Source organism: Benincasa hispida, chromosome 10, assembly GCF_027475165.1.
Source record: "Benincasa hispida cultivar pf3 chromosome 10, pf3_genome.v1.1, whole genome shotgun sequence".
Taxonomy (NCBI): domain Eukaryota; kingdom Viridiplantae; phylum Streptophyta; class Magnoliopsida; order Cucurbitales; family Cucurbitaceae; genus Benincasa; species Benincasa hispida.
In genome coordinates this window covers 15,466,069-15,480,966 of record NC_143487.1, presented here as the reverse complement: position 1 = coordinate 15,480,966, position 14,898 = coordinate 15,466,069, and the positions used below count along the sequence as shown (strand labels likewise).

General features: G+C 32.1%; 1 protein-coding gene across 1 annotated transcript; it reads right to left on the bottom strand.

The window, feature by feature from the left end:
• Window positions 1-6,329: 6,329 nt before the first annotated feature.
• DDB2 (damaged DNA binding 2) lies at window positions 6,330-12,278 on the bottom strand. The gene is made up of 11 exons (XM_039046773.2): window positions 11,866-12,278; window positions 11,652-11,742; window positions 10,761-10,888; window positions 9,553-9,675; window positions 9,354-9,442; window positions 9,098-9,218; window positions 8,561-8,652; window positions 8,286-8,415; window positions 7,357-7,605; window positions 7,053-7,249; window positions 6,330-6,846 (listed from the first exon to the last, which is right to left on the bottom strand). The coding sequence occupies exons 1-11, from the start codon at window positions 12,106-12,108 to the stop codon at window positions 6,615-6,617; spliced, it is 1,695 nt and encodes a 564-aa protein (XP_038902701.1). The 5' UTR covers window positions 12,109-12,278; the 3' UTR covers window positions 6,330-6,614.
• Window positions 12,279-14,898: the final 2,620 nt, after the last annotated feature.

Genomic DNA, 14,898 nt, shown 5'->3' with positions numbered 1-14,898 from the left:
GACTTTAGTTTGAGCTCACAGACTTTAGTCCTCACAATACAATAGAAATTTCTCTCAATAAATAATAAGATGAAAAGAAAGAAAATTGGAAGTTTGTAAAGAGAGTAACAATTGTGCTTTTTTTTTTTTTTTTTTTTTTTTTTTTTTGTTTGCTAATTTTGAGAACTGTAAAATGTTAAAAGTTGAAATAATTTTGGGAAGATAAGTATAAAAAGAGAGGAAAGTGGGGCGTCAAAAATGGATTTTAATTTGAGCCATTGGATTGTTTAAAAAGTAAAATTGAATGGTGGAGATTTAAACTCAACTAGCGGTTAGACATGAACAAGATACAATATGATAATATATATCTTTTAAAATCATTTTCTTTTAAAATTCAACAAAAAAAAAAAAATAAAAGAACACCATTCGTAAAAAATTAACCGTTAGATACAGATATGAAATAATATTAAATTTATCTTTTAAATTCATTTTTTTTAATTTAACAAAATTATTTTTTTTACAAAATAAATTTCTTTTAGTTCTCTTTCTTTCAATGAAAACTAAAGTCCACAAGGAAATTTAAGGTCTCATGTATCACTCACCATATAGCTCCAAGTGGCAATCTCTAATTGGTCCAATTTGATGATTAATTCACCACATCATCATCGGATATTTTTCGTTACGCATTTTTTTGCTATATCATTTTCATCCGAACTTCAGTTTGAGTGATTCAAGATGCTCGAAATCGTTATTCCAAACTCTATGCTATGAACTATTCAAAATAATAAAATTAAGTAAACAAAATCAGATTTGTTATCATCAAAATATTAGTTAATTAATTTTAAATTAAGGGCAAAAAAACCAATAATTTTTGTTGTGACCCATCTATCTACTTGTGCATAATGATCATGACTGCTTATATTTAAGTCGATCAGTTGCGTATTTATATAGCACAATGATGACACCATTTGTCTCATAAAAAGCATTATAAAAACTAGTCCAAGACAAATCAATCCAAACTTACAAAATAATCTACAACGAATGGAACCATCAAAATAAATACAAAACTATAAAATTAAAAATTAAAAAAAAAACCATAAATAATCTAGATTATAATTTTAAAAAAAAAATCCTAGATCTTCCCAAAATTATAGATTTGTTCAAAACTCATATAGATAATAATAAAAAAAAAAAAAAAACAAAAAGCATAGTTATTTTCATTTCAACCTAAAATATAGTAACGAACGACGACGACATGGCTTCTGGACGATGACAACAACGAGCAATGGGGACTTGAGAGAGGGTTCGGTAATTTGTGGCGGCATTGATCTAAAAAGATTGGGTTAGGATTGGGTTTTTAGAACTACGAAATCGTGAACCTCCTTCTTCGTTTAAAGGAAAATCCTTACCGTATAGGTGTATTCAATGCACGATTCCCACTGGCCCACATGACACCAAATGGCCAGATACATGTCAAGTGGGCCATATGAACCTAACTTGTGGACTGGAACTATCATTTTGGTAAAGTTCATATCTGTCCCCACTTTATTTGCTTAAACATAGACTACCTATACAATTTTATGTAATTGTGTACCTCATCCACCATTAACCAACCCTATTTTTATTATTAGTTAGTTTTTCACTCTATTTTTGTCAATATTTAATTAAATTGCATCATTTAATATATATATATATATATATATATATATATATCCAAAGTTGGGAAGTTGGGAGTATAGGTTGCTTTTAAATTTTCTATTTTTTAAAAACCAATTTTCAAATAAAGGGTAAACATAGCCAAAAGGGGACAATTTAATTGCGTCATAATGGCTTTTCAGATAGTAAAGATGTTTGTAAATTTCAATTTGATGCCGCGAGTTTGTTAAACGACGTGCACGTGCCCACGCTGATATGTACACATAATAGACATAACAATGAAACAATAGAATGTTTGGCTTAACAGAAAAAACAAACAAACAAAAACAAAATCAAAAACAATTTTTTTAATAAAACTTTTAGTTTTTTTGTTTTATATATGTGTATATATATTAGTACAAAATTTTGAACTTTAAAAAAAAGTAGCACATGTCAAATATCGTTGAATTATCGATTATTGTTAAAATAGGTTGTTGAACTATACTTACTTTGGCTTCATGAGTATAAACTTATTATATATATAATTGAAATTTTCTGTCAAAGAAATAAGTTCTACCATATTTTTATTTTCTGCAATATTTCCTAAAATCGATATATATCCATTTTTTTTCCTGTAAATTCACGTAAGCCATGTAATCAAAACGTGAAGGAATTGTGCATAGAAAAATCATGACCTATTAGTTTGCGTACTACTTTGAGGCAAAACAGATATTTATAATTTCAGAGATTAAATAGAGACAATAACTAAAGTTTAATAATTTACTTATAATTTAATCTTAATATAATTTAAAATTAGATTAAAATATCAATTTGATCCCTATACTTTGAGTTCTATTACATTTTAGTCCATATAATTTTAATTATCTAAATTTAATCTTTGGACACTCAATATATTGTAATTGAGAAAAAGGAGAGAGAGAAAAGAGAGAGGGTGGGGGAGGAGAGGTGATCAAAGGGAGTAGAGTGAGAAGAGAAAAAAAAATCCACGAATTTTTTTGACACCAAATGTTATAAGGTTCAACAAAATAGCATCGAGTTAGTCCAAATTTCCTCTATCGTGACTGATTCACCTAACGTCATAGCTAATCTCACTGTTCCCAAACTAGCTAAGCCAACAAAATGGCTCGGGGGATGTTAACAAATTGGTCTACTACAGAAACGAGACTTCATAAGTTCAGGGACTTGAGAACGGAACAAAAGACGGGGGGACTCAACCGTTTTTCGAAAAGGGATGCCGCGACTTGGAGGACATAAGACTGATTGGGCAAACCAAAAAGATTTTCGACAGATACACATAAATTAAAATTAAAAAAATAAAATTTAAAGATGTAATGATAACGAATATTGGTCCAAAAGTGATTTGTGCAAATTCAATCCTTTCCTTTTCTATCTGAGTCCCCAAATTACTCTACATCCTTTTTGCATGTTTATTAGTAAATATTAAGTGTTATATTACAAATAAGGTGAAAAAAATGGAAAGTTATTCGGAAATAACACATCTAAATTTTCATCTTACAAAACTAACATATTTTTTGAAAATTCATTCAAATAACTTTTCTCAATCGAGATCGGTCACCAAAATTTAGTTAAAAAAAATTAATTTTTCTAATTTATCGATTGTTTTGGCCTTTTGGATCTTTCTCGATATAGAGATTAGGTAATGACCCGACCTTTTGAGTACTTTGACAAAGGCCGTTACGACTAAATACACATTTAAAATCCAGATATTTTGTTCAAAAAAATTCTTTAAAACAATAAGGATAGTTTTTCCAAAATAAACTCGAAAATAAATAAATAATAAATAAATAAAACTTTTATTTGGGATCCTCTAAAAAATAATATTCATAAAAAAAACATTCAAAACGTTAAAATTTGTTGTCTCACATTAAATTCTAGTTTCAAAACATTCAAATGACAAAAACATAGACTGAGCGAAAGCAATTTCTCTTGTCCCCATATGGCTCTGTCACGGGTCCTGTCTGTCACTCACCAACCTGTTCCCATCATTCCCTGAAAAACATAAAGGAATAAAGGATGAGTATAATAATACCCAATAAGTGATCCAATTACCGAGATTAGGTTGTGCATTCACATGCAGTGAATGCTTGTGGTTAGTGGAACTTTCATGGTGAAGCTGTTCCTGAATGGCTAATTAAGAGGATAAAGTGACTTGCCTTAACTTGCATGTCTAGTGACCTAGTGGCACACCATCAATCATGGGAAAAGAAACATAATCGTGTACCTATCGGTTCACGCATGTCTAGTGGCATGAAGGCACACCGTCAAACATGGAAAAAGTAACATGAACGTGAACCTGTTGGTTCACGCATGTCTAATGGCCTGAATGCACACCGTCAAGTAACATGAACATGAACCTGTTGATTCATGCATGTCTAACGCCCCAAAGGCTCACCGTCAAACATGAAATTGGACTCATCAGTCCCTTATAAATATACATGCATCGAGATGAGATGGTATATCGCCCCTACTAGTCTAATCATGCATCATATACAAATATTTCATGGGTAGTTCTACAACTCATATCATGACATAATACGCAGTCTCAAACATGCTCAAACTCCAAAAAAAAAAAAAACATACATACACAATAAGGTATTACAACTTCCAAGTCTAGCTTCTAGATCCCAATAAGTAACTTGATAAATCTAAATTAGGGTGCCTGACACGGAAACTCCGATAATAGATTCACTTACCTCAAATTAAGTCAAGGACAGTTATCTCGACAACCAACTTCAACAATTTACTTGAACTAAATCCAACGAAAGGATTGAACGATCATAAATCCTGTTAGAAAGCACGCCACTGATCTCCAAACTTCGAACAGTAAATGTTCAAAAACTCGTTTCCCTTGTTGAATAGTGATCAGAAATGCTCCTAAACTTCAATCTAAAAGTGAAACGTAAAGGATAACAACCAATTTGGGCCAAAAGCCAATTGGTGGTCAAGAACCTCCAAAAATTCTAAAACTTACCCAAAATATCAATTTTGGTGACAATGACATTAGATAGACAGCAGCTGTCAGACGACATAAATTGTTTAGACTAGCGACTGGTAGTGAGGGTCTTGCATGAGGAAGGTCTGCGAGAGTGAGAGAGAAGGAAAATTTCTAGTTTTATAGATTTTATTCAGCAGCAATTACGAACAAACCAAAGCTTCAAACAATGATCCAACCGTTCAATATTAAACTCTATGTCTCAAGTTCAAAATTAAACTCTATGTCTCAAGTTCAAAATTAAGCTCTATGTCATGTCTCCAATTAAACTCTATATGTCTCCAACAACAGACCAAATTTGAGCACGATCCAACGGCTCAAATTTCGACAATCGACAATTTTGTGGAAGTTGTCGCTGAAAAATTGCTTTCTCCCTGATTTTTTTGCCTCTTTTCACTCTCATTTAATTTCCAAAAATCTCAATTTTTTTATTATTTTTTTTCAAATTTTGAAAAGATAAATAAAATATTTATAATAATATTTCAAAAATCTCCAAAGATTCTATTAAATTAATAAATCAACTAACTTATCAAATTGCCTTAATTTAGACTTCAAAAACCAAAATTAAATGACATAAAATCCATCAATTTCATACAAATTAAATATTTTTCAAATATTTAAATCAATTCAAAACCACGTAAAATTAATTATCTCTTAAACTATTTTAAATTGGCTGCAAAATCCAAAATCAAGCATAATTCAATATTTTCAAAATAATTAATTCAAATATCCAATCAATTAAATTCAATTTAACTAATAAAAACTTTTCAATGATTTTAAAATTCCAATTTCTAAAAATGAAAAGAAAATTAAAACTAAAAAATTTTAGAAAGCTAACCTAAATTTTTCTAAAGTTCGAAATGTTAGACTACATCAAGATTATAATTTTTCCAAAATTATATGATCTTCATAAATTTTATATCAAATCATATATATTTTCAAATTTTGAGAAAATTTGATTATATTTGCCTAATATTATATCAAAATTGTCAAAATTTAATTTCCAGATCAATATACCAATTAACCAAATAATTTTTTTCAGATGAATTGATGATTGATTTTGATTTTTAAATTTTTAGGAAGATTAAAATTTTCAAAAAAAAAATAATATATGAAAGATAATTTTCCAATAGATTAATAGATTTTATATATCTTTTGTATCTTGCTTTTTTTTTTTTTTCAAAACCCTTTCCCAAAATTTAAAAATCAAAATACAATCATTCATCTAAAAAATCTAATTAGTAAATTCATTTAAAAATTTAGAAATTCATATAATCATGAAAATAAAAATCGACTTAAAATTACATAAGAATTAAATATAATACTCGATAAAGATAACCAAATTTTAGAGAAAATTTGAAAATATATAAGATTTGGTATAAAAATTAGATAGATCATGAAAAAATTACTAAAATCTTGACGTCTAATCTCTCCACTGAGAAAGGCCCAAAAAACCAAAAACAAACCATAAATAAGAAAAAGTAATTTTTTAAACTAAGTCTCGGTTGAGATCGAAAAACTAATTTAACGACTTAAAAAAAAAGTGCTTCATCTTGAAGGTGCTATTTAGGAGAATTTATAAAAAAAAAAAAAATCAAACCTTATATATAAAACATAAAAAATAGATAAACAAACACAGATTAGATATTATATCACCAACACCAGAAAGGAAGGGTTGACATACAAATAAAAGAGTGCATGAATCCACTCCAATATGCAGCCAAAAAGTGTACACCAGAGAGTTAATTTCCAACAATATACACGATACAACATAAATGACAATAATAATAATAAAAGAGAGAGAAAAAATTCTTATCTCAGAAGGTTCTTTCACTAGTAGAGGGTGTTGGTTAATTTTGGGTCGATCTTACAAAAGGCTATGGAGTTTCAAACTACACCTAAAACATTCTATGAACTTGGTTGTTAAGGTTGTAGAACACAAAACGGAGAGGGGGGGTTAGTTAAATTAACGTTTCATTTTATGAGAAGTTTTCTTCATTCCAGTTGCAGGTTTCTTTGACTTAAAGTTTTTACCTTTTGTGGTCGGCGTGGACTTATCGACATCGGAATCATCATCACTATCATCATTTTTCGACTTGTGCTTGCGTTTCTTCTCCATTCCTGTACAAATAACAATTTTCCTCTCGTCCTGCTCTGCTAGCTCGTGATCATCCTTTGGCCTCCAAATGAAAAGCGACCTGACAAGCAAGCAGAACGAAAATGCAAATAACATCATCAGTAGATGTTGAGGAAGAGCAATCTCTCAGCAACAAGTGAGAATTGAATAGTAGAAGATCTCTTAGAGAACTATCTCCTCGATCTATAAAAATTGGGAGAATTTCAAAGCCAATTATCATAATACCAAATTATGAAAAGAAAAAATCGAAACACATTCGTGTCAAACCTTGAACTCCCAGACGCCAATACATCATCTCGTGGATGCAGCTTGTTCACTGGACTAATTGTGGTAATGTTAGGATCCATTACCTCAGCAACTAATTGCCCTGTGCTGACGTCGATAAAATCGATAGGATGTAAGGCAATTCCATTATAGTTTTCACTTATGTAACGACCAATAACTGCAAGAGATTCAGATGGGTCCTGCATTGCAATATCAAATTGAAATTTCTTAAGGGGCAACAACGGAGAAGGATAGCAGAGGAAGAGAGAGATATCAACATACAAATAATTTATTGAGATTATATTACCTTTGGATCCCATTCTGCTCGGAATGGAGTCAAATGTCGATTAAAATCATGACTGTGCACAATCTCTCGACTTGGTGAGTCCAAGTTGCCAAATATAGAGTCCCATACACGAATGCGGTTATCTTGAGATGTTGTAAGAATTTTGCAACCAGAAATGGGAGAAAAATAAGCAGAATTTACAACACGTCTGTGTGCTAGATCATACAAGGAAGAGCCAGCTACTAGTCGCCGAATGTCCCATACTCGAGCCTGATATCCATAAGCTTTTTGTGGTTAATACGACGGAGAGTAACATGTAAGCAAATATTGGAAACCTTTGAGCCTGATATTTAAATCTTTAATGGTGTTAATATGCCAAATCAAATGTGTAAGCAAATAAGAAAAAGGGAAAAATCAATTCATACCCTAAACTTTAGGGATGTATCAACTAAAACCCAAGTTAGTTAATTCAGACCTTTCATGAGTAATTTATAACTATTTTCACTTGATTTCATTTAAATCAACTCAAATCACCTATATGAAAATTTTCTTCTCCCAAAATCTTAACAAGGTAACAAAATAATTATTATGTAATTCTTCCTAAACAATTAAGAAAAATAGAAGTGAACGAGAAGAGAAAAACCACTCAGATGAACATAGAGTAGCTTCTATCCATTTGTAGTCAAATGCTCTACCACTGAGCTAAGGACCCGAGTAGCTTCTATCCATTTCATTTCAGCATTTCTCACCAACACATCAATCTTAGCACCTAAACAAGTTTTTATACACTAGGGTATAAATTGATTTTTTCCTAAGAAAATCTACACCATCAGATGTTGCTTATCATTTGTGTTCTTAAAGAAAAACAATCCATAACACATGCACAAATACAGAGGAAACAGAACAAAAGTTAAAAAAAAGTATACATATTATCCATCCAAGTATCTTACAAAATGATCATTTCCACAACTCAAGAGGAGATCAGGTTGAAGAGGATTGCAGTGCAGTCCAACAACTTTGCTACCCTTCTTATGGATCAAAACAGCCTGCCCAGATCTGTTATTGGACCTTGTATCCACCCTAAAGTGCATCATGAGGTAACATTAAACCAAGTGATCATCTCCTAGGACTCTCAATTGCATCATAGGCAATTACGTTTCAAAAAGGAAAATAAGAAAGATGCATCTTTTGTCATTCAAACATAAAAAGAAAAGAAACCACTTACGAATATAGGAAACCAAAGTTGTCAGCGACAAACACAGTGTGCTTCTCTGGGTTGATATCCATACCATATAGCATCCTCCAACTATTAGGCCCCTATAAAAGACAACACTCAAGTTACGGCTACTATACTATGATTACCCACCTATACCTCCTCATTATATCTTGTATTCCCAGCCCTGGAGGAGTTTATACGGATGTTAGGTATTGTAAATGATTGTATGTTCAAACTTTGGTGAGGGCTTGTAAAATAAGGAGGAAAAGCCTGCGCTACTTGTTTTTTCAGTTATTCAATCCTTTTTTCCCCCCTTAAAAGACTATTTGGGAGAATTACTAAAGGAACTGTGGTGAGAGAAAACAAAGGCCTAAATTACAGTATATCGGAAAAAGTTTTCGATAAAGCTGATTTCAGAGCTTCTGATTGGTGCTCCCTTGCTAATTCCTTTTGTAATTACTAATTAAATCATCATTTGTAGGACTGAATCTGAAACTATCCCAACTACCACAACTTGTAAATTTTAAAAAATAGAGTTATAAATACCTGCCAACCATCAGGGTTTAGGTTCATTAATTGAGAAGAAATCCCAGTCTCCATATCAGTGCAACTGATTGTTCCATCAGAAGATGCAGCATATATCAAATCATCATTTGTAGGACTGAATCTGAAATAATTTGGATGTCATGTTTCCAACAAAAAATGAGTGTGGTTTACATGATACAACTCAACTACGTTAAAGCAATTATCAAGAAGCATGAAAAAGAGATAAAAATCAGAAAGTACGTGAGAAGATTATTACCTCATGTTATTAACGATACAAGAGTGTATATTTCCATAGACTACCTTCTCATGCACTTTATCATAATCCCAAACTCCAACTTGTCCTTTCTGAGGTAAGCAAGAAAAAATTAATCAGGTTTCTACTTTAAAGAAGTCCAGAAGGCTAATAAATCAACAGAAGCTGAGGTATTTAGTAAACCAATATACATCAAATTCACCTTATCTCCAGATAAAAGAAGCCGGTTGTTTGTAGGATGGAACTCCAGGCATGTTACACGTCTACTATGGTACCTTATAACTGCACAGTTCACTTGATCTGGGATCACAAATGCTGGTTTGATCTACAAGACACCAGAAATTTGTCAAGCTGATAGACAAATTAACCCGTGATTTTGGAATGCATGTTTAACTATGCAGATATAACATTCAACAGACAAGTAATTTTAAGTCTTCATGCCAGCAGAAGGTCACTTTCACTGGATCACTTGGCCTTATAATATTTGGGCACCACCTGACATTCTAACATTTTATGTTAAGAAATTTAAAGAATATCTAAATAGTACCATTATTTGAACTTAAAACCCATGACTGTGAAGTAGATCCAAGTGTAGAACTTGCACCTTGGACCACCAGAGCAACTCTTATGATGGATATCTAAAGGAGATAGATTTCCTAGTAGGACCTTACTCCCTAACTAATGAACACTTGAACAGTGTAATAAAAAACACAGGAAGATGTAAACCATCAGCTTCTCAAATAAAATCAAACAAAAGTTATTTTTGTCTTTGGCTACTAACTTGCTGGATCAAGAAATGAAAAGAGGTTTCTGCCTTTTCTCATCAACGGATATCCCTACATGAAGAAGGCTGAGTTTCAGTGGCTAATGGGTGTAGTAAATATATATATATACATTTTAAAAAAAGGTAAAAATAAAAGGAAATCACAGCATTTGTATCTTCCAGTGGAAGCTCTATACTCAAATTTTTTGTCACAATCATTCTTCCAGTAACATTACTACCAAACCAATAGAAAAGGTTCTTTGGCATTCCAACCGAGTACACCATTCAATCGATACATTGTTCCTTGTACATATATTGTATCTGCCAATGCTTACCAGCATATAAAAGAGCTAATCGTTTCATAAAGTAAATAATAACAATCGGAACTCTGTAATTTGTACAGTATAAAAGTTGATAGAATTCCAGGTTCTCAATCCCATACTAAAAGCATGGCCTAAAATCATCCAATTTGTCTAACAAAAAAGGAGAGAGGCACCTTGTGGCTCAGAGGTTGATACCTTACAGCTAATGAAAAACATTAAAAATGAAGAAACAATTTCCATGAGTAAAAAAATAAAAGAAGAGAATAAATATCACAAATAAAAGAAGAGAATAAATATCACCAATAAAAGCAGAAAATGACTTACAGGAGGAATGTGTGGCTTAAACTGGCGCTCAAAAACATATAAAAGAGCATTACGAGTATTCTTATTGGATGCTGGAATAACACCAAACTCAGTTGCCACACGGTGCGGGCATGTCATTGTTGTATGTCCTTCAATTGGTTGATAAATCACGGGTATGAAAGACCTCAAGTCAGCATATTCAATAAAGATGGGATAAAGAAAACGTAAAAGCATGAGAAAATGCAGATAACCATACAACTTCATGTTAAACCCCACAACAGAGGCAGAGCAAAGAAGATGGAATGGAATAGTCCTATTTGATAACCATTTTGTTTCTAGTTTATGGTTTTTAAAAATTAAGCTTATAAACATTACTTGCACCTAAAAATGGAAGAGAGGAAAAAAAGGAGGTGGTTTCTAAAAACTGTTGGATGATATATCATTAAATTTATTTTTACCAAGCTTAAGCTTTTCGATCAATCGGTAATTTAAGAAAAATTGAAATATAAAATCCCGAAAGGAAAACGATGAGAAAATAAGCACAATTTTCAAAATAAGTTGGTTATAATACGAGACCTTAGTTTTGCTCTAACTTTCCCTCTCGCTTTTCTATATAGAATGTAAAATTTTGCTCCTCACGAACAATTCTAATGCCGACCTTCCCCCCAAAGTTTAGCACCGAAGACAAACTTAATGTTGCAGCGACTTGGAGAATGTTATATGAAATACTAGCAGTTCACTTCGAATGTATCCTTGACTAATCCAATCTGCTAAACTAAAACTTTGCTTGCTAGAAGATCATCCAAATTTCCATGATCAACAAACTGTCCCATTCAATTCAGAACCGCCAATCCGAGCAGGCAAAGTAAAACAAGAAACTAAACAAAAAGAATCGGAAACTTTAGCACTCACCAGGCATTTTGCAGAGAAAACATGGTTTCATAGGGCAGTCAATGTACGTAGCCCCTTTGAATCCTGCTTCATGACCAGTCCTTTTACAAACCTAAAGATCAAACATAAAATTACATAATAATCAAATTCATAATAGTCGCCAATAACAAAAATTATAAAAAACTTAAACCATTTATTAACAAAAACGAAGTAAACCCTCGAATCGAACACTTACTTTGCACACTTTCTTAAGGCTGATAGTAATGGGTGCTTTTCCCTTCTTGTTGGACTCCTCTTCGATCCTTTGGCCTTCATTTTCGGAGTTTCTACCATTCTCCTCTTCGTCTTCGTCGTGAAGAGGTTCTTTTTCGTCGTCGTCGTCGTCGTCTTCTTCTTCTTCCGACGAACTCTGTTCGTAATCGTTGTCGTTCTCGACGATCACTCGGGGAAATAAGAGACTTCTGGTGGTTGGAGCCATATTCAGGGTTTTTCGAAAACTGGCTTCTCAGGTGTCAAGGCTATAAACGCCATTACGTTGTTCAACGGTGGCGGGAGAATACGTGGCGCTCTACCGGCCGCTTGGCCTCCCTGTGCGTGAATCCCGTGAACACGACGTCGTTTTGAGTCGGTAATATCACACATTCCCATAAACTTTGGGATTATATCGATAAAACATAATAAATATATTAAAAAATATTTAAAAATATTTAAATTTTATAGTAAAAAATTCCAAAAATACTTTTGAAATTTTTTGTTATAAAGTGTAAATATTTTTAAGATTTTTCTATTTATAAGAATTTTCCAACATATAATATGCGACTTAATTTTATTATTTAAAAAAAGGATTTGGCTCACCAACATGAATTAGATTGAGTTGGTAATATCAATTTAATGTTTGACCCATCAGATTTAAGATAATGGTGAAGTTTTGATTATTTTTACAACTCATCCCAACTCATTGTAACTTTTCATCCTTCCAATGCTTTTAATGGCTCTATTTATCGGTCACTGTTATTGACTATTGTTACCACACCCAGAGGACCACCTTAACACGATCAACTTCAGGCTCTAACAACCACTTGTGGCGACAACTCCAACTCCAACTCCAACAAATGCCACATCTGATGATCAACTGGTGATAATCACCTTTGACAACCACATCTAATGATAAACTTCAACAACAACCACCTCTAGCAGCAACCTCCAACAACTGCCTTAGGCGACAAACTCCAACTATCGACTTCATCATTAATCTTCGACAACTACCTCAACTGGTAATATACTAAAAAAAACAAAAACAAACAAACTCAGCCAACGAAAGTGTTTCTAGATACACATATGAAATTATTAGTTTATAGTATTTAATAATCGTCTTTTATAGTAATTTGATATTGAGGGATTGTCTCAGGATAATCTAGTCATCCTTATAGATCTTTTATCACATACATCCAAAAGACCAATTGCTTCTTAATAGTTCTATCATAGTCTATGAAGAGGTATTGTTTGCGTCAACTTGGTAGGACTGACTAGATATCTTAATAAACAATATTTTTTTTTTTTTGTATATATGAAATAAATTCATTGTTGGTCATGCTTATATATATATATAAAAAAAAATCTTTGATGACAATCCTATATAATTATTACCAACTTAGCTCAACTCAGTACCCCAAACACATACAATAATTATCTACAGACAAATATTACTAACTTAACTCAACCCAACTTCACTCTAGTGCATATGGGTGTTGAATTGAATTGAGTTGGCAATAATAATTTGTGTCTAGGTTGCTGAGTTTAGTTGGTTTAAGAAGTCTCTATTTGAGGTGCAAAGTTGAGTTGGTTAAGTTATGGGTATTTGATACAGTTTTCGCGTTTCCATTTGGTTGATGCAATTATAGCTTCATGTCGTGCCTTAACCTCTAAATGAAATGAGTAATATACTTTAGATGTAATGTAATAATATACTTTAAACACAATGTTTTATCTATTCAGACCTAAGTATAAGTAAAAAATGAGTCATAATCTTAACGCGATGAGGTTTTATTTTAAAGTATGCGTTGAGAATGTTTCGTTTTACTGAATAATGAATTAAATTACAAGTGTGATGGAAGTGGGTGTTGGATTTTGATGTGAATGGTAATGAATGATGATGCGTTCAATTGTATAATCTGTGGGAATGAAGCGAAAATGATGGTGGTAATTACAACTACAATGAATTAGTGTGCAAAGAAATTTTAGAAAAATATCAATTGATAAAGCAAAGTTGCGAAAGGTTCACTAAAATTTTCCTAAGTAATAAATTTTTGGGGTTGATGCCCTAACTCTTGTGGGTTTCGTAGTTTGTAAATTATTTGTACACAAATTATTTATTTAATAAAATAAGATGTTATTTTATTTGGCAGTTAGTTTTGCATTAACCCAATCCAATAAATTAAGATTCCAGGTTATTTAATGTAACTTAAACATGTATGTGGTTGATATATAAGTGAATTATGTTTAGGTAACAATTTAAATGGTCTGTAGTATATGGATAAAGTTGGGTACCTTATCCTAATGATACCACAGATATGACTCACTTTGTAATTGTTACAATAGTCTTAAAATGTTACAAATGATTTGGTCTTTATTGTTCATATAAAGATATGTGAGTGAAGGTATCCTATACAAAGAGTTTTGTATAAGACTAGAGCGCGAAATGATTAGTCTCTCTTTTTAACGTCGTTAGTTGAAGAGACTTACATTTCACTATGATGACCATAGATAACTTAACCTTAATCTAGAGTGAGTTGTGAACCTTTGACTATAAGGGCAATCATTTGATTTGTATAGTTGAGGGTAGCTAGATTTGTCGACTCAATAAGTTTATCGTTTTGAGGATTTGTTTGAGTGAGGGTTGGGAACACAGTTACACAAGATGGAATTCATTTCTTCCCATCTTGAGGATAAATAGATGAATTGATCCCTTAAGGGCTGATTCTGGGTCTTGAACAATGAAGCGCCTCACCCTCTCACTAGCCAGAGAGGGATCTAATTTAATTGTTCATTAGAGGGATCAATCGTACTTAAGAAGTTAGATGTAACTACAGGGGTAAAAGGTAGTTTGACCCAGCTGTACTTACGAGCAATTTGTGAAGGGTCAACTTACTGTTGATTGGTTATATTCGTGAACAAAAAAGTATATTTAAAGTGTGAAGAGTGTAGCTATCGATCCTTAGTGGAGTGACCGGTAGTTAATGAATGTCGATTAATTTAATTAGAAGAGTTT